This window comes from Rhinatrema bivittatum, chromosome 3 (genome assembly GCF_901001135.1).
Source record: "Rhinatrema bivittatum chromosome 3, aRhiBiv1.1, whole genome shotgun sequence".
Taxonomy (NCBI): domain Eukaryota; kingdom Metazoa; phylum Chordata; class Amphibia; order Gymnophiona; family Rhinatrematidae; genus Rhinatrema; species Rhinatrema bivittatum.
The window spans coordinates 157,179,637-157,202,116 of record NC_042617.1 but is presented as its reverse complement, the minus strand read 5'-3'; the positions used below and the strand labels follow the sequence as shown (position 1 = coordinate 157,202,116).

At 44.4% G+C, this 22,480-nt stretch overlaps 1 protein-coding gene across 1 annotated transcript in view; it reads left to right on the top strand.

Moving 5' to 3' along the window:
* Positions 1–22,480, top strand: part of PCNX2 (pecanex 2) — a 236,970-nt gene that overhangs the window by 155,884 nt on the left and 58,606 nt on the right. Inside the window, exons 23-27 of the mRNA XM_029593868.1 lie at positions 7,150–7,279; positions 7,883–7,941; positions 11,940–12,152; positions 14,455–14,708; positions 17,423–17,656. Of these exons, the coding sequence (XP_029449728.1) occupies positions 7,150–7,279; positions 7,883–7,941; positions 11,940–12,152; positions 14,455–14,708; positions 17,423–17,656 (890 nt within the window). The remainder of the gene's footprint in view (positions 1–7,149; positions 7,280–7,882; positions 7,942–11,939; positions 12,153–14,454; positions 14,709–17,422; positions 17,657–22,480) is intronic.

Genomic DNA, 22,480 nt, shown 5'->3' with positions numbered 1-22,480 from the left:
ACATTCTTCGTCTGCAGTTTATTTGAGCTACATAGTTTCTCTTTTGAGTGCAGTGCCTTACTGAGTTTATTCTTTTCCCTCTACTGATTAGTTTTTTTGGCGTTATATAAGTTTTCTTATTTTATGTAAACGTTCCTTCATGAGGTCCACTGTGTGTGTGCAGCTTTGTGGCATGTCTTTTCATTTCACATCAGCTATTTTTGTGAAGAAGTTAGTTTAAAACCACAAAACCTAACAGGTCTTGGCGTATGCTGGGACTCCATCAGCTCTCTGGGGCCCGCCTAATCATTTTAGGGCCTGAGGTCTTATCCTCTGGGAAAGGCCTCCTCCCTTTATCCAGGATTCTCTGTGGCTCTCTGTTTTAAGGGGGACTGGGCAGGATAGCTGTGCCCAGTCTTTTAAGATAGACTGAGGGAGTTTCCTATATACTCCCTCACAGCCCTCTAAACCAAGAAGTACTAATGCAGCCAAGCCAAAAAGCTGAAGATTTTTGTTGGAATGAGAGCCATCACCAACTTGGGTGTCCAGTGATGTTCATCAGAGCACATAAAACATCACATCAGAAAATGTGAGCTTTGCCTCAAGCTGTCATGGATAATGGGGTATATACGTTTGACCTTTCACAAGATGTTCCACAAGGATCCTCCTTATCCTCAACATTTTTTAATATATACCTACTCCCCCTCTGCCACCTACTATCCAAGCTTAGTCTTCCTCACTTCATAGATGCGGACGACGTTCAAATACTCATTCCTGCTACAGACACCATACCCAAAGCCATCAGTACTTGGGGAAACTGCTCTCTCTACAATCAATGACTTAATCACAAACCTTCACCTTGCTCTCAATGCAACCAAAACAGAACTCATATTAATATGAGCAACAAATATGAGCAACAAATATGAGCAACAAATCACCAATAACCCCCACACATCACACACACCCCACCCTTCCCTATCATTTACACAACATGTAAGAGAGCTAGGAGTTACATTAGACGACCAAATTAACCTTAAAAAATTCATCAGTACTACAGTCAGAGAATGCTTCTTTAAACTTCACACACTAAAAAAAACTAAAACCCCTTCTTCACCTCAATGATTTCCGGACAGTGCTCCAGTCCACCATTTTATCAAAAGTTGACTATTGCAACGCCATACTCCTCGGCCTTCCTAAAAACATGATATACCCTCTACAGATGCCTCAAAAATGTGGCAGCACGGATCCTTACTGGCACACGCAAAAGGGAACACATCACCCCGACTCTTAAGGATTTACACTGGCTTCCAGTAGTATACCGAATACAATATAAAGTTTTGACTATCATACACAAATCCCTACATAATCAAAACATGCAATGGTTCAAAGATTCACTAATTTTTTGCACTTTCACAAGACCCACCAGAACACAATACCTAGCTACACTACGCATGCCATCCCCTAAATCTACTCACTTTAAAACCACGAAACAACGTGCACTTTCCATTGCTGGGCCCAGCACTCTGGAGCACCGTGCCAACTGACTTAAGACAAGAACTCTGCCCCAAAAAATGTAAACAAAAACTCAAAACATGGCTATTCAAGCAAGCCTAGAACTAAAACCTATCAATAAAATTACCACCTCCGCCCCCTTTAAGCCCCCCTTTCCCCTCTCAACCTCCCCCCCTTTTTTTCATGCCCGCCACCTCCCTGCCCCCCCCTCCAATTCAACCAGCTTTCCAAATACTCTGTTCCCCATCAAACTAACTAAAGCCTAACCCTCAATTACTTAATAATGCTATTACGCTACTACATACAGAGATTTACATTATCTTCCCCTCTTAACCCTAATATTAAACGTTCTTAATCAATGTTCATTGTACAGTTAAACTTCAACATCCTTTTCCTAGCCTTGTTTTCCAAAGATTACACTTCAAGCTTTGTTCCAATTACCATATATTGTAATTTATGTTCCAAATATCATACGTGTTAATCTATGTACCTTGTACAGCTAAACATTAACATTATATTCTAGCCCACTGTTTCCAAATACTGTATGTCTTTAATCCTCGTTACAATTACCAAATATTTTAATCCATGCACCAAATACTATATGTACTAATGTACTTTCCCTGTCAAGCAATGTTAATTTTAATCGATGTTCCAATGTTAATTTTAGCCCTAATTGTCAAAGAGGCTGTGGTGGGTAGGGTTTCATACTATGGGGGTTCTGCTTGGAGGGGAAGGGGGAGGGAGGATATCTTCTGGAGGAGGGCACCACACTATGGGGGCTAGGTGTCCCTATTACTGTCATGGACCTACACAACTCAATATTTGCCAGGCATCAGGCCTGAATTTTTTGTGTTATCGGTAATGTTTAAAGCTGGCATTTACTGTTCATGCATGTTAACATGTTTTTAATGCATTTATGTAAAACACCAAAAACATAATTATGTTCAAAACAAACATGACTAAAATGTAGACACAGCCTGAAATGAACATTTATTTTCATAACGAATGCTTTTTCATATATTGCATTTTATTCTTGAACAAGAAAATTTCGGTCTGACATTTATTTATTTATTTATTAGCTTTTATATATCATGCATGTAGTAAAGTACGGTATCAAAAACTCATTACATACATACCTTTCTCTTGTTTTAATTTTCATAAAAGTTTTATTTTCTACATGAAAAGATGTGATTCTGTCACATTAGCAAAACAAATATATTGAGTTGACCAAAAATAGCTATTTCACACATTGGCACTTTCATACCTGAATTTCAGACCTACCAGTAATTCCTGCTTGTTTAAAGAGGCAGAGGGGATTTTGGAAGATGACAATAATTCAGCATTTGCACATTGATTGGATGGAATTCAGCTGATGAATGCAGTGAAATGCATGCAGCTCTGGCCTTCCATTTCAGCTAATGCCATCGTTGCTCCATCTCTGGTACAACCCCAAGGAAAGATAAAACAAGTCCAAAGCACAGTCTTTACTGTACTCCCTGGCTCGCTTACATCCTGGAAATATGGAGCAGAACTAATTTACTGGATTGAATATACCAAATGTGGAAAACAAGCCCATTTCATTGCTTTTAAGTGGCAGTAATGGCCTTCATTTTATCTGCTCGGTGAACCTCTCCGTAGCACTGAGATCATTTGCCAGGAGTTTTAGTGCTCAGTCCACAGCAGCCCAGCTCTTCACTTGAGGTCATGACTCTACATTCCAATTTAAGAGGTGAAAAAAAGGAAACCATTTCCCTTGTTTTTCAGTGCATGAGCTTATTAAAGGCATTTGTAATAAGGGATATCAGTAGGCTGAATGCATTTACTATGACTTTTGCAATGTTATTCTGTTTTCCATGACTACGTTCACATGGCGGGGTCAGCAAAATGGGAACGATTGCTATTTACTTAACAATCTTAGCACAACAGAAAAAAGATGGAGTCTGAAACAAGAGAGGCTCAACAACAGCTCAACAAGAATGGGCTCGGCCGGGCAGATCAATTTAGCTGCTTCAGTTTGCAGCAGAGCCAAAGTGTGCCTATGGCCAATATGGCCACGGCCTTAGGTGCCGCTACCAAAAAGTGCCAACGAGAGCAGTGCGCCGACCGCCGGTGGATCCTCAGCAAAAGAAAAGCAGCGCTGCCCCGTTGAAATTGACGTCATGGTCTTAGTGGAAAAGCAGCGTGGCCCCACTGGCAACCCTGCTGATTCTGGCGGGGCTGCGTTGTTTTCTACTTTCTAGGGCAGTGCTTACCATACTGACAATTTTGGCGGGGCTGCGCTGCTGAAGAGGAGGAGGAGTGCGCCCTGACAGAAGTAATCCAATGTCCCGTGGCCGGAGGTCATTCCCTTGGCCCCGGGGGCTGAAGAAGGAGATTGCTGCTGCCTGCTACGTCAAGGAGGAAGTGAGTGAGAGAGAGAGCATGCGTGTGGGAGAGTGAAATTAAGCATGTGTGCTTGTGTGTGGGAGAGCATGTGTGTGGGAGAGAGAGTGAGCATGTGTGCTTGTGTGTGGGTCAGTGAGAGCATGTATGTGGGAGAGTGAGAGAGCATGTGTGCATATGTGTGTCAGAGTGGGAGAGAGCATGTGTGTGTGTATAAGAGGGAGCATATGTGTGCACAACTATCCCAGTTTCTCTTTGCCTGCCTATCCATGACAATTTCAGGGCATCTGGAAATCAAAAGTTCCAAGGTATGGATAATGGGGAAATTTTTAAAAATCTTATTTTAATTGTTGGGGGTTATTTGATGTATCTGTTTTAAAACATTTTATTGATGTTTGAAAGATTTTTATATGAGTTTTTAATTATCGAATGTTATTCTATTCATAGTGGGCCAGATTTTAAAAGGGTTACGCTCGTAACCCTTTTAAAACCCCTCTGCGCACGCCGAGCCTATTTTGCATAGGCTCGGCGGCGCGCGCAAGCCCAGGGACACGTGTAAGTCCCGAGGCTTGCAAAAAGGGGCAGCCGGGGGCATGGCTAGGGGGCGTGGCGTCGGTTCGGGGGCGTGTGGGTGGTCCGGGGGCATGGCCGATTGCCCTGACACAGCGGCCTGTGTCGGGGCCTGCCGCACCAGAAGACAGCTGGCGCGCATAAGTTACTACTGCCCGGAGGCAGTAGTAACTTTTGGAATAAAGGTAGGGGGGGTTTAGATAGGGCCGGGAGGGTAGGTAAGGGAGGGAAAGGTGGGAGGGGTGGAAGGAAAGTTCCCTCCGAGGCCACTCCGATTTCGGAGAGGCCTTGGAGGGAACGGGCAGCGCGCGCAGGGCTCGGCGCGCGCAAGTTGCACAAATGTGCACCCCCTTGTGCGCGCCAACCCCGAATTTTATAAGATACGAGTGGCTACGCGCGTATCTTATAAAATCCGGCGTACTTTTGTTCGCGCCTGGTGAGTGAACAAAAGTATGCGCGCGCGCTCTTTTTTAAAATGTACCTCTAATTGTTTTGAATTATTCTTTTTATTGGAATGGTATGTTTCTGGTTTTTACATTGTTGCAGTGCATATAGGGGTAGATTTTAAAAAAGAGCGCGATCGCGTACTATTGTTCGCGCAGCAGGTGCAAACAAAAGTACGCTGGATTTTATAAGATAAGCGCATAGCTGCGCGTATCTTATAAAATCCTGGATCGGCGCGTGCAAGGCTGCCGATTTTGGGCAGCCTGCGTGCGCCGAGCCGCGCAGCCTGCCTCCGTTCCCTCCGAGGCCGCTCCGAAATCGGAGCGGCCTCGGAGGGAACTTTCTTTCGCCCTCCCCTCCCTTCCCCTACCTAACCGAAATCGGAGCGGCCTCGGAGGGAACAGGCAGCGCGCGCTGGGCTCGGCGCGCACAGGTTGCACAAATGTGCACCCCCTTGCGTGCGCCGACCCCGGATTTTATAAGATATGCGCGGCTACGCTCGTATCTTATAAAATCCAGCGTACTTTTGTTCGCACCTGGTGCGCGAACAAAAGTACGCGATCGCATATTTTTTTTAAGATCTACCCCAGTTTCTATAACGCAGGCATAAATCTCTGCGGGGCCCACTTACATGTGCAAATGGTACACTGCAGACTGTTTAGAAAGTTGGGCTTTAAAAGGTGAATTTTAAAAGCCCAGCGCGCACATTAATTAGGGGATGCGCGAATAAGTTGGGCTTGCGTGCACCGAGCAGATTTTAAAAGCTGCCCGGATACGCGCATATCTCCCGTAGCACGCACATCTCAAAAGTTTTTTCAAAAAGGGGCAGGTCGTGGGTGTGGCCTGGGCAGGGTATGGGCGTTTCAGGGCATGAACCAGAGATGTGCGCGGAAATATTTACCTGCCCTGGCACTCACACCGAGGTCCCATGCTGCGGAACTTTACTTCTGCTATGGATGACGTGTAAATTAAAAAATAAAAGGATCAAGCCATTTTGGAAGGAAATTTAAGTGGTCTAGAGTAACTGGGGAGAGTGTAGGCTATCAAAGGAGGGGAACTGGAGGATGTATCCTTTAACTGGGAGAACTGGTGAAGGAACTGGTAAACGAGGAATGACGTCGGCACACACCCCTTTTAAAATCCCCCGATATATATGATAGAAGTGGGATTTGCATGCACATGCTTACTTAAAATTTGGTGCACATGTGTGTGCGGCCAGACTGTTTTATAACATGCATGTGTATGTTATAAAATGGCCGTGGCCCTGGGCATGGGTCGACAAATGTGTGCCTGCACACCAGTTTGAAAGTTACCGTCCTTTTGTATAACCTTAGGGACAGATGAGTAGGAGGCATGGCAAAGATACTCATATCAAAGGTATAAATAATGAGTAAGAGTGTTGCATTTATGCGTGTGTAAGAAAGTTCTGGAACAAGAGGTCATGCTATTTATTTATTTTAAAAGGCTTATAATACCACACTCTATCAAAGAATGTCTGAGGTGGTTTACATATCAAAACATACATAATTAAACATACATAATTAAGATATCATATCAATAACATAAAACAAGGCAAAAAATACAATTAATAATTCACCATTGGAGTAACAAAGTCTACATACCAGTCAAAGAGCTGATAAGTTCCCGGCTTTTGGCTGCCGATTAGAGAGAAAACCTTAATGGGAATGTCATTTTGAAAAAGGTAGTTTTTAAGGCTTTTTAGAGATTTTGTATGTCAGAAATGTTTCGTTCAGGCTCTGGCAGGGAATTCCAGAGGCTGAGAGAGGGTCTGTTCAAGAATGCAAATGAGAGAGCGTTTCTCCATAAACAGGGCTCTGGATGCGTGGAATAGCTTCCCAGCGGATCTGGTATGGATGTAAAGGGTATTGAAATGGAAAGGAGAGGGTAAAACCAGAGATCACATAGGGCCTGTGGTATTGTGGAAGGTAGGGAGAACGGGCCAGCTCGATGGAGCTTGGACCTTTATCCAGAATCACATTCTGTGTGTTTTGTGCTTCCTTGATCCATGTTCCAGTAAATAAATCTGATTGGTTTGCAAATTTGAACCCTGCAAGTTGCATCTCACCGGCAGTCCTACAGTTCATTGGCATTACTAAGCACAGCTAAATGGAATACTGTGGCACAACTTTTCAGGAATTATTATTTCTGACTTGTTTTATTTCTGAATGGAAAAAGCCGCTGAAACGTGTACAAGTCTGGTACCATGAAAGCATTCTGTTTACCTTAACTCGAAATGCAAAGATTCAGCTATGCTTTTCTTTCAAACGCTGGTCACGTCAGTCTTTTCTATCCCGCTGAGCCCTTTTCTCGGCAGTGTCATCTTTGTCACGTCCTATGTCAGACCAGTCAAGTTCTGGGAGAAAAACTACAAGTAAGATAATTATGATCATGCTCAGCAAGAGTCCCTGAGCCTGATGTTAACTCTTCTAGTCATGTGAGATCTTGTATTACGCAGTCCGCTGAAAGGTGTCTCGTCCTAATGTTTTTCTGTTGTGTTTTGTTATTTAGCCAGTTAGATTTAGTTAGAAAAACAATAGAGTCTTGTAAGCCAAATGTCATGTCTCAATCACTGCATGGCTCTGGAAGAACATGACTACACCTGTTTACCCATGGGAATCCCTTTTAAAATTTCCTTATTAATGCTCAGTTCTCTATTAGCTTTGTACCCTTCAGTGCATCATGCGTTGCATCCACGATTTCAATAGCGCTTTTACGCGCTTTGATAAATACGTCCCTAAGTGATGCATGCTTGTAAATGGGAGTGGGATCTGGAAACTGCATGCAGCACATTTGCTCTAGAAATATATTTGCCGTTTGACATGGCATGAGCGACATACCTGACCCTAAACCAGCAGTGCTGCCCAGCTGAAGTAGCATGATTCTTTTATTTTTCTTTGTAGTTATTTATTTATTTCTTAACGCCAATTCCATTAACTCTTCCATATGTACACGAAGTATCTGTTTCTATTTACAGCACAAAAAGGATGGATCATTCCAACACAAGGCTGATAACTCAAATTGAAAAAGACCCAGGTAAAAGCACAGCTTCCCAAATGTTGAATTCCTTCCGGCATAATGTTGTGGTGGAGTTGTGAGTCCTGAAAAGCATGCTAACTAAATCCTGTGGGCCACCAGATGCTTTAAAACTTACCGAAAGGAGAAGCATGGTGAAGAGAGCCAGATTAAGAGAAATTATATGATTAGACAGCTTTGGAAGAGGGAACTCAGTCAGGGGAAGGGAAGTTTTCAGAAGCCGTGTACCCGGGCGACGTCGGCTGTCTGAAAATGGGGCCAGCCTCTCCCCAGCCGAAGGAGCGCACAGTGAGCAGGACTGCACGCACTTTCCGCCAGTGTAAAACTAATCGGGCCCGGGCCATGTTTAGCTCAGGGTGAGAAAATAAAGTGCCTAGATAGCATTTTCAACCCCCCCCCCCCCCCGCCCCCCAAAAAAAGAAGGTGATTTAGGGATGAGTTCAAACAAAATCATTATTAAGCAGTCAATACACTCTTGCTCTTTTGCGCCTCCCTTTGGCCAACTCTGTATAGGGAACCTTTGGTTTCCCCCGACTAACAGAAGTGTACTAACTATGGGGCCGATTCTAGACAGTGTGCTCAGCCGAGCGCACTGATTAACCCGCAGTCGGACGCAGGTTAAATAGCCGCTAATCCACCCCCAATGCAAAAGGGGGATTAGCCCCTATTTAACGCATGTCCAAAGCGGAGTGAATGCGATAGCGCTCATCGCATGTGAATGAGGCTATTACTCATTCACTCCACATTAAAAAAAAAAGTGTGTGACTCAGACACACATTTAGTTCTCAGGTATTAATGCCTGCCTGGAGCAGGCATTAATAGCTGAGCTCATGTAAAAGAAGTACAGAAAAGCAGAAAAAACAGCTTTTCTGTACTTCTTAAGTAAAAAAAGAAAAAAAAACCGAGTTATGAAGGCCAACGCCCCTAGCGCCTCCTTGCTAACACGAACCCACAGCGGCTGCCGGTTACGAAAACTGACACCGATAAACTCGGTATTGGTTTTCATAACTGGCCGTCTGCCAGTAATGAAGACGGACACAGAGTGGATGCCAACTGAGAAGGTGAGGGTGACGGCTCTCAGGCTGTCCCCACGAGCCATCAAACACAACAGACAGAGAGGGGCTTGTACTGGGACTATTGCAAAAGTGCCTTGGAACTATTGCTCTTCTCAACTGAGAGCCATGGAACTCAGAGGAGGAACCCTACAGGTCCCCACCATCAGCAGGCGGAGCTGGTGGAAGCAGATGCCCAACTGGAGCTTCGCTAATACCAGCCCACGTTCCCCTTAGGTTGAGCCCTCGGGTACTATGGTCAGCTGGTCTTATGTGGGGGCCACTGTGATGGTGGAAGTCCAGGCAGGCAAGAAACACTGCAGGCCAGAGCACTGAGAGGTACGCAGAAGGGCTGACCAGGGTCAAGTGGAGATTTGGGCAAGCAGAGTACAGCAACATCAGTGTCAGTGTCTAGGCTGTGGTTGGAGGCAGGCGGTGAAAAGCAAGGTTAGTGTCCAGGCAGTGGTAGGGGCAGGCATTGAGAAGTAAGGTCTGTGTCCAGTCCAGAGTCAAAGCCAGAAGATCAATCCACAAGGAAGATGACACGGAGGAAGATGAGGACCACAGGAACATGAGGAGACACTGAAGACAGATGTGAGGAACAGACCACAGACAAGGAAATCCAGGAACTACCAGGCAAAAGGATTCACGGACAAAATACACAGAGACAGGAACCACAGCAAGCCAGGGACCAAGAGGGGAACACAGTCAATACGCTGCTCCTTACAGGAGTTGACCCATTGCCGAGGCACTGGCTAGTCGGCTGGGGCTTCCTTATATCTGATCCAGGCCGTGATGTTATCGGTGTTATATTCTGTGATGTTGTAGACCCTGGATAGGGATGAGAGCTGACTCCACCCACAGGGAGGAGCCCTGTGGGGACTCACCACGATAGGCGTGGCCTTAGCTGAGACGGACACAACAGCAAGAGACTTTATTATACTGGAATGTAGAGAAACCCATCTAGTGGGAAGAGAGAGAGACACAGTCCAGAGAAAAGGGTAGCTCGATGATGATATTCCCGGTAGTGGTCTGCGGAGCGGGATACGCCGAGGAATCCCTCCTTTGATGGAACTTCCTGCCTTGATCTGGTAGTGGCCCACAGCGAGGGGTACACCGGAGGTTCCATCAGCTGAAGGTAGCGAAGTCACAAGGCTGAACCAGACTAAGCCCAGAGTAGGTGTAGCGAGACTCCAGGCAGGAAGGCCCTCTGAGGACCAGATAGCCAGAACGTGACAAGGCCCCCGAGGAGCGGGTACCTAAAGCGTTCAAGTCTCTGGGTCAGGAACGAGTTCAGCGAAGCAAAGTGTCTCCAAAGGAGTGAAATTCAGCAGGAAGGAAGTCCTTGCTAACTCATAGGTAGCTCAGACCGGCTGCTTCAAATACACACAGGCAGATGATGTCATGTGGATGGGATGCCCCCAAGGTTCCCGCCATGACGTGTATAAGATGGAGCCTGGCACGTGTGCGCCTTAGGTAAACCCCGATTCAAGATGGCGGACGGGATTGACCACGCTGTCCCAGGAACGTTGAGAAGAGCGGCATGCAGAGGCAGAGGTCACCAATTGTCCAAGAATCACTGAAGCAGGAAAAAAGGTGAGCAACAGAGGTCGCAGCCGTCTGCAACCGACGGGCGCAACAATCAGCAGGCGCCTTCAGGGATTTCCTGCCACTGGTCTTATAAGACTCCGCTCATGCACCCTAGGGAGGTCTAGGACAGGCGGCGTTGCAGGAAGGAGCGCGGCTGCCCAGCACCGCCGAGAAGGGGAAGCACCACTGTCGGGCAATGTGGCCTGGGCGAGAGCCCAGCCAAGCCATGATGCATGCAGGAAGGATGGCCCGGCGCAGGAAGGCATAGAGGAGTGCGGCGAGTGGCCGCAGCAAGAAGAGGAGGACCCAGGCTGGTTCCGGAGGGGTAGGTGAGTGTGGCGGGCCACATGGCATGGCTCCGGACTGACAAACATAACACTTCCCACATCCAAATTGTTTCCTCCCAACTACTTACCTTTGACATGCTCCTGCCTGCCGTCCCCTTCCCCTCACCATCACCAGCCCTGGGCTGCAGCAGTGAGTGTGGGTAGGAGGACATCAGCGCAGTTGGGTCACAAGGAATGCATGCTGCTGGTTACCATGGTATCTCTTTCCCTGTTCCTGTGCATTTCCTGTCTAGACAGGAAGCCTACAGGATTGGGAGGAGGAGGAGATGCTATAAGGATCAGGAATAGGCAATCCTTAAATCCCTGCATTGATGCCAGTGTTGCAGGGGAAAAGTGATGTTACTGATGCATCGGAAGGGAGGGTACAGGGGGGATTGAGTCCAATGCCATCATGAGGGGAGGAGGAAGAGGAGGGAAATGTTACTGCTGCTGCCAATGCTACAGGCATTAGTTGGGAAGTGTGGCAGGGATGTTTCAGCTTTCGTTCTTCCTCTCCTTGGTTGGACTGGGCTACAAAAGGTACCTGTAAAAAGTACGGATCTATACCATCCCAGTTCAAGCCCTGTGTATGAGTCCATGGGACTTTCTTCTCTAAAATGAGTATTTCCATGTTAAGTCAACCCAACCATTTGACTAGTTAAGTCTTCCTGCTCTTCATTTTGTAGTAAAGGGCTTCTCACATGATTAAACAATTCCTCAACAGCTGCAGGAATATAGTTTTATATAATTATAAATGTGGAGACAAAAATCCAACAGAATAAACATATGTTTTTAAGATTATAATACAAGGTCACAGCAGCACTTGAATTTTAAAATGGTGAGGTACGATCAGAGATGAAATCAAGAGACCTTTCTGCCTCATCTGACATTGTTTGAACTGCTCGTAATTCATTTTATAGTTCAAACCGAGAACTGATCTCACAGCCCCCTATGGTTATGCCATATCCTATATTTAAACGTGTAATATCTGGTATTCTTCTTTCACTGCTTGTTCTCATTTTGATTTCAGGAAATGACAACAACCTTAATTCAATATTTTATGAACACCTGACACGATCTCTCCAAGCGTCTCTGTGTGGAGATTTGGCTCTCGGACGTTGGGGTAACTGTAGCTCGGGTGATTGTTTCATTTTGGCATCGGATTATCTGAATGCTTTAGTTCACCTGATCGAAATTGGAAATGATCTTGTCACTTTCCAGCTCCGAGGGCTAGAATTCAGAGGTAAGACGTCACTGAAAATCCCCCGATCATTTTGTTAGGTCCCCCTCCTTGTCCTTACACCTCACAGCTAATTGGTGAGTGGCGAGCGTGTCTGCAGAGTGACAATCCATGTCATGGGGCCATGTAAAACAGGTACTTTCGGTTTTAGAGAGACATCTCTTTTCACCATGTTAAAACGTTCTCAAAGATAAGTTTACACATTTGTTAATGAATATTTCCCAGATTCCATAGAGAGAGTAAATTGATAAATTTAGGAGAATTATGGCAAATGTGCCAGATCTTTATGAAATTTAATAATTTGAACCTTTTAACACTGAACATTTCCAGACAAACAAAAAAAAAATAGAATATGTAGAGACCTTTGTTTACAGGGTTTTAAAACTTTTCCCTGGGAAATTATCAGCATTTATTATAAACAAACAGCAGAAAATCAATGGAAAAATGGCTACTTTTTTTTTTCTCCCAGTGATTTTCTCTTGCTTTTGTTGGTTATAATAAACATTGATAAATTACCAGGAAAAATAAAATAAAAACTAAAAATATGAAAGTAGATAAAAAGGTAATCTAATCTGTGCAATGTACTTCTTTGAGGATGTCACAGAGCTCATTGATCTTAATTCCTTCACAGCTAAGGATCCTTTATACTTATTAGGAATGTGCAGAGGGACGCCATACGTTGCATTCGGGATTCGTATTCGTCAGGGAGCAGATACGTTGCATTCAGCAAGGGGGCCCCCCGATACGTTTATATGTTAATTCCTATTCATTTCCCCGCTAAAATTAAATTAACTACAACCCCCCATCCTCCTGATCCCCCAAGACTTACCAAAACTCCCTGGTGGTCCAGCAGGGGGTCCGGGAGCCATCTCCTGCAATCACACCCTCGGCCGCCGTATTCAAAATGGCGCCGATAGCCTTTGACCTACTATGTCACAGGGGCTACTGGTGCCATTGGTCAGCCCCTGTCACATGGCCATCGGCGCCATCTTGTGCTCCTACCATGTGACAGGGGCTGAACAATGGCACTGTCGGCCCCTTTGACATAGTGAGGGCAAAGGCTATCGGCGCCATTTTGAATACTGGCAGCCGACAGCCGGAGTGCAGGAGGTCGCTCCCGGACCCCTGCTGGACTTTTGGCAAGTCTTGTGGGGGTCAGGAGGGTCCCCCCAAGACTTGCCAAAAGTCCCTAGTGGTCCAGCGGGGGTCCGGGAGCAATCTCCTGCACTCCGGCCGTCGGCTGCCAGTATTCAAAATGGCGCCGATAGCCTTTGCCCTCACTATGTCAAAGGGGCCGACGGTGCCATTGGTCAGCCCCTGTCACATGGTAGGAGCACAAGATGGCACCGATGGCCATGTGACAGGGGCTGACCAATGGCACCAGTAGCCCCTGTGACATAGTAGGTCAAAGGCTATCGGCTCCATTTTGAATACGGCAGCCGAGGGTGTGAATGCAGGGGATGGCTCCTGGACCCCAGCTGGACCACCAGGGAGTTTTGGTAAGTCTTGGGGGGGTCAGGAGGGTGGGGGGTTTGTTTAAATTGGCTCCTTTAGGCGGCCGAATAATTCGGCGAAGATTCGTTGTATTCGTGGGGAATCACGATATGTTTCGCTTCCCCACAAATACAACGAATATGGCCCTATATGTTATGGATTCCCAATTCGTAGGGAACGAATGCACACCCCCTAAGCTTATCACATGCCTTCTTGAATTTGGTTAACATTTTTGTCTCTATACTTCCACTGGGAGGCTGTTCCATGCATCCACCAGCCTTCTGTAAAGAAATTTTTTCTAATGTTAATCCTGTATCTCTCTTTTCTGTCTTTGAACCAAAACTGAGTAAGCTCCTTACAACTCATTCTCCAAAATAAAATCCCATGCTGAGCCTAGGGATCACCTGCTAATATGTAGAGAAGAAACTACCATTGCAGAAATCTCCAATGAAGGTGCTGAGGCACATGGTACATTTCTCTAATTTACACTGCTTGGTGCTAACACTGGGCCAGAATCTCTAGTGGTGATCCCAATGGGGTCTCTACAAGAGTAAGGCCCAATACTGCACAGGCACCTAGACAGAATTACCCTCTCTCTTAATTAGGTGGGTCCATCCAGAGCTGAACTCAAATGAATTAGTGGCGCTTCCATCTTAGGACAAGCTAACCTCCTTTCACAACAGTACAACTAGACAAGTTTGATAGTCTGAAGATTCTTGTTAATACTCCTTCTGTATTCCTCAAAATTCAAGGGAAAAAGTGCTTATATCATTCTTCAGTAACTTACTGTACTGTTGTCTTGGCTCTCCAGGAACATATTGCCAGCAAAGGGAGGTAGAAGCTATAACAGAAGGAGATGAGGAAGACAATGGCTGCTTCTGTTGTAAACCGGGTCACTTGCCACATGTTCTGTCCTGCAATGCAGCTTTCAATCTTCGTTGGCTAACATGGGAAGTAACATGCACACAGTACATACTGGAAGGTTACAGTATTGTGGACAACAATGCTGCAACAATGCTGCATGTGTTTGACCTGAGGAAGATACTCATCAGATATTATATTAAGGTATTACTAATGTCAAAAATCATTCCTAGGTGTGCAGTGTTGTATCTCTTATCTGAGTTTGAAATTAGTAACATGTAATTACCGTTGATAGCTCCAGTGTCCTCGAACATTCACAGCTGGTGTAGGCAGACTGTGGAAAAAGAAAATTTCAAAATGTGGGATTATGTCATAGTTAAAGCCCTTTCTTTTTAATTTTTATTAGAATTTACTGACATAGAAATCATGGCTGTATTTTGGCACTTTGGCTCTTACCATGTTTTTTTTGTGTTCATCTTCAGAGCTTACATCCATGTTGAACTAAATTGCATACAGCACGTTTCTGCAATTGGCTGTGTAAGGGACAGACAGACATTCATTTTTGTTATCAGAAAAGTCTGTCTAGGATGTTTTCTTCTTAAATAGTTCTTCCAGGGACTTAGATTAAGTGAAAAATATAAGACCCAAATACCAATTTAACAACCTGTTTATTAGTCACTTATTAGCAGAATGTATTTTATTCAATGTAACAATTGTGGTGCTTATGTCCCAGTGCCTACCATTTGGAGACTTTGCAATCAGCTGTCTGCAATGAAAAATAAGCTATCTCATCTGAAAGAGAAATTGTCTAGGTTTCTAAAACCTCCCCTACCTTGGAGCAACTAGAATATCTCTCCTTACTCCCACAGAGGATTCAGAATCCCAGGAATAAATGGTTTACAGTGGGCTCTGGTAGTACAAAACCTGTGACCCAGAGAAATACCATTTCCCCAACTGTACAGTATCCAGAATATTTACCCCCACTCCCACAGAGGAGTCAGACATCGAGGAATGAATGGATTACATTGGGATCTGGCAAAATAGGCCCTGTGATAAAGAGACACCCACTCTCCCTGATGATAACTTTATATAATGCCTTTTCTACATTGGAAAATGAAGTGCTGTCTGAATGGGAAAAAATCACCCATTGCACCCACAAACCCTTTAATATTATCAAATATCATAAAAGAAATCTTCTGCTGAGAGACTTAGTCATCAGAGGAACTAACTTGGGAACTCATTTTGATGGAGACAACAGTTAAAAGTCTTCAAGGATCCTCCATCTAGTAGAAATGCAAACCAGGTTGTCAATGCGTTATAGAATACAGTAGGGATTCTGGTATTGATGATATCATCCATCTGGAGAACAATGACCTCGCTAGAAATGGTTTCCAAGCAGTACAGAAAGATTTTCAAAATCTAGGAAAGAAGATTAGACATATGGCAAAGACTAGGGATGTGAATCGTTTTTCTGACGATTTGAAATATCGGTACGATATTTCAAACTTCGTCAGATATCGAAGCCCCCCCGAAACAGATAGGAGACCCCACGAATGGTTCATATCTGTTTGGGGGGAGGGGAGAAAGGGAACACATCCCAAAAAAAACCCCCTAAAACCCACCCCGACCTTTAGATCTAATTGTTTAGCATCCCCCACCCTCATGACCCCCCCAAAAAACCTTTTTAAAGTACCTGGTGGTCTAGCAGGGATCCCTGGAGCGATCTCCCACTCTTGGGCTGTCAGCTGCCAGTAAACAAAATGGCGCCGATGGCCCTTTGCCCTTACCATATGACAGGGGCTACCAGTGCCATTGGTTGGCCCATGTCACATGGTAGGAGCTATGGATGGCAGAGATCTGGTTGAAGACCATCCAAAAGGTGAGTAAGAAAGGAGAAATGTTGCTTTTTGGAGATTTCAATCTTCCGGATGTAGATTACAGAATCCGTAAGAAGTAAAGAGATAGTGGATGCCCTTCAAGGGGCTCTGCTCAAACAAATAGTGATGGAACACAAGAGAGGGAGCGATACTCGACTTAACGCTCACAAATAGGGATAATGTCTCTAATGTAGAGTAGGTGCTCATCTGAGCACCAGTGATCATCAGATGTTATGATTCTATACCGCAGCTGGGATGGGCAAAAGTCACATGAAGATCCAAGTTTTGGATTTCAAAAATAAGACTTTGGTAAAATAGGGATGTACCTTGAGGAGGAGCTAGAAGATTGAAAGAAGATGGATGAGGTAGAACAACAGTGGGCCAAATTAAAAGGGGATATAATAAAGGCAACAAACCTTTAGGTCAGAAAAGTAAACAAAAGTAAGAGAGAAAAGAAACCGATCTGATTCTCAAAGGAGGTGGCTGAAAAAATAAAGGCAAAAAGAACAGCATCCAGGAAATACAAAGGTTCTCAAAAAGAGGAACACAAAGAAGAATATCTGGTGAAGCTGAAGGAGACAAAAAAAAGAAATCAGGACAGCAAAAGGTCAAGCAGAAGAAAGGATCACCAAAGAGCGTGAACTGACCATTTGTGCATAGTTCTGTGCCTGGAAGCCCACAGCTCGGTCAGTCTGCCTTTGGTATATACACATACTTTAAAATGTGCCTGCCTCCACATTTAATTCTGGGCTAATGAGCAAGAATTGTTACAATTATTTCGCCTATAATATATACATGTATATCATTTTTTTTTAATGGGTAGAAAAAGCATTACAAACATGCGTGCTTACTTTTGGGACTGAAATACGCAATAGTTTATAAACTGTGCATATCCTGCCAGACAGTTTATACAATACTAGTGTAGATCGCCTTGGGCCCACTTATGCGTGCAAACTGTGTACCGCAGGCAGTTTGGAAAGTTTGGCCGTATATATGTTTGTTTCTTTCATTGATGAAACCCACTTTACCTTCTGCCTGCAGAGCATCATCTACTTCGCAGCGCGTTCTCCTAAGCTGCTCGACTGGATAAGGGACGAAGCAATCCTAAAGGCACTGCAGCCTTACACCAAGTGGCATTACGTTGAAAGCGATCTTGCAATGTTTAATATTAACATCGATGAGGACTACATCCCCTGCCTGCAAGGAATAACCAGATCCAGTTTTTGCGGCGTTTACCTGGAGTGGATTCAGTATTGCGCTAGAAAAAGAAGAAAGGTGCGTCTGCATTTTTCACTAGCAAGGATGTTCAGATGAAACGCAGCAGCTTTTTCAACCCCTGCATGTTAGCTCGTGCATTTACAGTCTAAGGGGTTGGGGGGTTTAGCACTGTTGGGGAACTTGTTTCAGAAATTTTTTTTTAATTAGAATTCCCTTTCTGCTTTTTTTTTTTTTTTTTTTTAATTTAAGCTCTGAGAACTCCCTGCTGAAGTGCAACACTGTGTTTCAAAGGGAAGCAAGGGAGAAGGGGGCATTCATTGCGAGCCTGAAGAGTTTTACCATTGCAAGTGTAGGGGCCCTCTAGATTCCCCATTAAGTGACTGTATCCCCAGGGCTGGGTCTGGCTTTTTTTTGCACCCGAGGCAGATATTCAGAATTACGGATCCCTCCCCTCCTCTCTTCCCCAAGTGCTTGACTTACCAGTTGTTCTTCTGGCACGGTGATATGGCAAAGGCACAGCTGTTCCCCAGTGGTGGCGACTCCAGCAGAGCACTCCCTCTCTCTCTCTCCTCTCCTACCCAGCATCCATCTTTCTTTTCCCCCCACCCCTTTCCAGCATCTCCCATTCTCTCCCCCCCCCCACTTCTTCCCCTGCAGTCCTCTCTCCCCCATTCCTTTTCCTGTATCCTCCTTTCTCTCCCTCAACTTCCTGTCCTGCATCCACCTTTTGCCCCATCCACCCCTTAACCTGAATTCCCCTTTCTCTCCCTCACCCATTCCTTGCTCTGCATTCCCTTCTTTATCCCCCACTCACTCCTTGCCCTGCATCCTCCTTTCTCCCCCTCCATTCCTTATCCAGTGAACATCTCTCCTTTCTCACCCACTTCTCTACCACCCAGCCCTTGCCTAATAGCTTCCCCCTCCTCTTCAACTCCTGCTCAGCAGCAACCCCCTCTCCCCAACTCCTTCTCTCCCAACCACCTGCTCAACTGCAGAAGCCCCCTCCCCCCCAACCTCCTGCCCAGCTCCTGTCCTTTCTCCCCCATCAACCCTCTGCCCAGTGGCAGCCCCCTCTCTCCTATGCTTCTTAGGCTGCAAAGCTATAGATATGTGCGCAGCAACATCTGCAAAAACGTAAAACACTATGCAACCACAGGCTCTGAGGCAGCCCCAGCCCTGCTCCCATGCAGGCTCATTCATTGCAGTATCCTGAAAACCTGACCGGCTGTGGGTCCTCCAGAACCACTTCCCTAGGATCTTCAGCCTTGTGCCCCCTCTTCAAGATTTTGGTATTTAATCAATATATGCCCACCACAACCCTTCCCAGAAGAATCCTGATAATCATATCATATAATGCCCAATGGGGCATCATACTTTTAAATATTAAAATATTTTGTTTTGCATATATATGTGTGTGTGTGTATATATATATATATATAGATAGATGTATGTATGTATGTATGTATATATATATATAAGGACACATTCCAAGGACTCCACAAAACTCTCAACCACTAATCATGCCTTTTGTACATAGCATTTAATTTATTTATACCGTTTAACCGTTTATTCTTTCCTATCTCTTCCTTCTTCTCCAAGTTCTGCTACCCTTGTTATTTGTAACTGCTCCTTCGGTCACCACAGTTCGAATTGATGTATTTAATGCACTCCCGTTCCATGTAAACCAGCAAGATATGTTTTCATGATTGCCGGTATATAAAAACCTTAAATAAATAAATAAATAAATATATATGTATGTATATAGTATACTATTGCTGGCACTTATCAAAATGTACAACTAGGGGGCAATAGAAGTTAGGTACTCTTTAAATTTGCTATTAATTTGAACCCCACTCTGTACCTTCTAATAATATTACCTTTATTGAAACACATTTATTTTGAACACTGAATTGTATTTATTATAAACCCTAAATACCTATATCACAATCCTTAATTTAAAAAAACAACTCACTTACATTCATCCCACTACTCAATCATGGTTCCTCTCACACATCCTATATACCTATCACATCCCATAATAAAAAGCTGTTATCACAGTACATTGTTCTGGGAAGGGTTGTGGTGGGGATATAATGATTATTAAGTTTGAGGTTAATTACCAAAGTTCCCAAGAGGTGCCCCTATGAGTTGCCCTCCTCCCCCCAGCCCCAGCACAGCCTACCATCCCTCCCTGACCCCTAGTTCAACCTACTTAGCCCTATCACAGCCTGCTCTCTCCCCCCCCCCCCCCCCCCCCCCCCCCCCCACAGGCACAGGAGTAGCACAGCCTGCTCCCTCCCTCAGCCCCACCCCAGGCCACCCCTCCGAGCCCCGGCTGCAGCACAGCCACCCATGGAAAATCTTCAGAGACTCCTATTTATTGCCTTCATCCCTCCAGTCCCAGCACAGCCTGCCCCAGAATAGCCTACCCTTACCCCCAGTGGCTTCAGCACAGCCTATACTTTCCCAGACCCAGCATAGCCAGCTGCCCCAGGCCAAGCCCCTTCCCCAGCACAGCCTGCCCCCCTCCCCCCCCCCCCGGCTGAGCGCTTCTCCCTAGTAACAGTACAACATGGCCCTTTCCCTCTTACCAGCTCGAGCCCTAGCCACTCTAGCCTCCTGTTTGACCCTTCTTTGTCTGTCCCCCCTGTTAGGAGTGAGGAATCTGAAGGCTAATATGGGCCAAACCTTCCAGGTGCTTGTCCCCAGGTTTTACTATAATTTGAATTTTCTCTTACGTACCAGAACCTGATGGACAGGAAGAGATACACATAAAGCCAATTTGTCAAATTTAGTAAAATGTATTTAATAGCCAGCAAATATCTTAGTGCATACAAAATCAATCTCGCTTAGTGTTCAATAGTTAATGTTTATTGCCAGCTCTTTCTTCCTGGGAAAAAAATGCCAGGACTCCTACAAATTGCAAGATATCTTTGTGCACTTTTCTTCAAAATACATCTTACAAAAGGTTCCTTTTATTCTGTATGTGTACGTGATAGCCAGCACATAGTTGCTGGTCAGTTTTTTGTTACATTCCCTGATGTCCATCCTGAACCTTTTCATACTGGTTCTTTTATTTCTGCCCATATCCTCTCCTTCCTTTGCTCTTTAGTTCCACTGGAAAAAAACAATTTCTATATCCCCCCCCCCCTTTCCTTTGGGCACAGAATTGAAATCCTGCCCCCCACAGTGCATACTGAGACACTCTGGCTGCTAATTCAAAGCACATGTCCTCCAGGCCTCCTCAGTGTTCCATATGTTGCTATTATTTTTTTTTTTTTATACCGGTTTCTTCTGTCCATCAGTGTCTTTCTGTCCAGTGAAGCAGAGCTGGCCAGGTCCTGCCACACAAGGATTACTCATTCTTTGGACTCTTATAGCTGTGCATATTTCTACACTCCAAATGTCAGACTCATTCTCTGAGGGATAGGAGCTCTTTGAACCTATTGCACACAACTGATAGATAATCATACATATGGCACTCAGTGCCAAAGACTAGATAGCTCCCCTCTCACTGCTGGACTACTGTCTGTATCTTAATTTTGTTCAGTTGTTAATGATTTAAAATTTCTAAGGGAGTAGGGATGTTCAAACTAATCTAAAATACTTTTAATCTACTGGTTTATTTTATATTTGTCTGTTAGTGATCCTCTAAAGATTACAATTAATCTACTTATAACTACCCGGTTACACACCCCTATTGACTCTTATTTTGAACAAATTTCCTGTTATTGTATCAAATAAATAAATCGATTGAAAATTTATAGGAAGGGGCATTTTGGCGCATGCCTTTATATTTGGGTCATGGGTATGGAAGGGATCAGAGCTTGAAGAGAGGTCTAGAAGAGGGAATGGGGATAGGGCATCAAAAGTCCTTTGCCTTCCAGGGAGATAGGGAATTGAGGAAGATTTTAAATTTTTATTATGTTATTTTCCTTTGTCCTGGTAAAGTCTTATGTGCATATGATGGTCCCTCATTTAAGTACAGGTACGTGAAAATTTTCTTGCTGACCCGTTAATGTTCTGAGGATCAGGTTATTTTGTAACTGCCCGCATTGGTGTAAATTCTTCAAGTATATTTTACCTGTAGACTTTCCTTTTGAAAATTACTCCTCTAAAACTACCTACATACATTTATATCTGCTAATGTATGTGCATCATTTGTTTGTTTTTTTTTGGGGGGGGAGATATGTGCCTACTTTTGAAAATGCAAAAGTTAGCATGTCAACACAAACCTCTCCCCGCCCCTGCCCTGGGAATGTAATATCTCTTTTCATTGAGGGTAAAAGTAGATGCACACAGGCCATGCACACATATTGTTACCTGCAACCCAGAGAGGGCAATCTTGTAAAAAAAAACCCATTTCCATGAGTAAAACACTTTGAAATTTACCTCTTAGGAGATTTTCCAAGCCATTTACACACTGGTTTATGCACATAAATGGCTTGTTATAAAATTGCATGGGGGTTTGTGTGCAGAAAAGCATGCACAGAACCCAATTTCACATATACTGTAAGACAACAACTTTTTGTCAAGGTTATTGTTAAAATGTAAACCAACTTGATTAGTAATTCTGTTACTGGAAAATCGGTATATAAAAATGCTAAATAAATAAATATACTTTCATGCGTGCAAAAGATACATTCTGGGGCACCAAGCTGGGATTTGCATTCCTATTTTTGGTTTGAAAAAGTATGCACATAAATTAACCCACACAAACTATGCTTTGCAACAGACAGTTGTCACTTTGTGGAGTTTAGTTTGTGCATGGTATTTGGGATAATTGTCAAAGCAAAATTATGCGTGCCCATTCATCTTGATGTTCTCAGTGTGGCTGATTCATAATTTCTGTACAGCTTTCCATGTTCTACTAGCCTGACA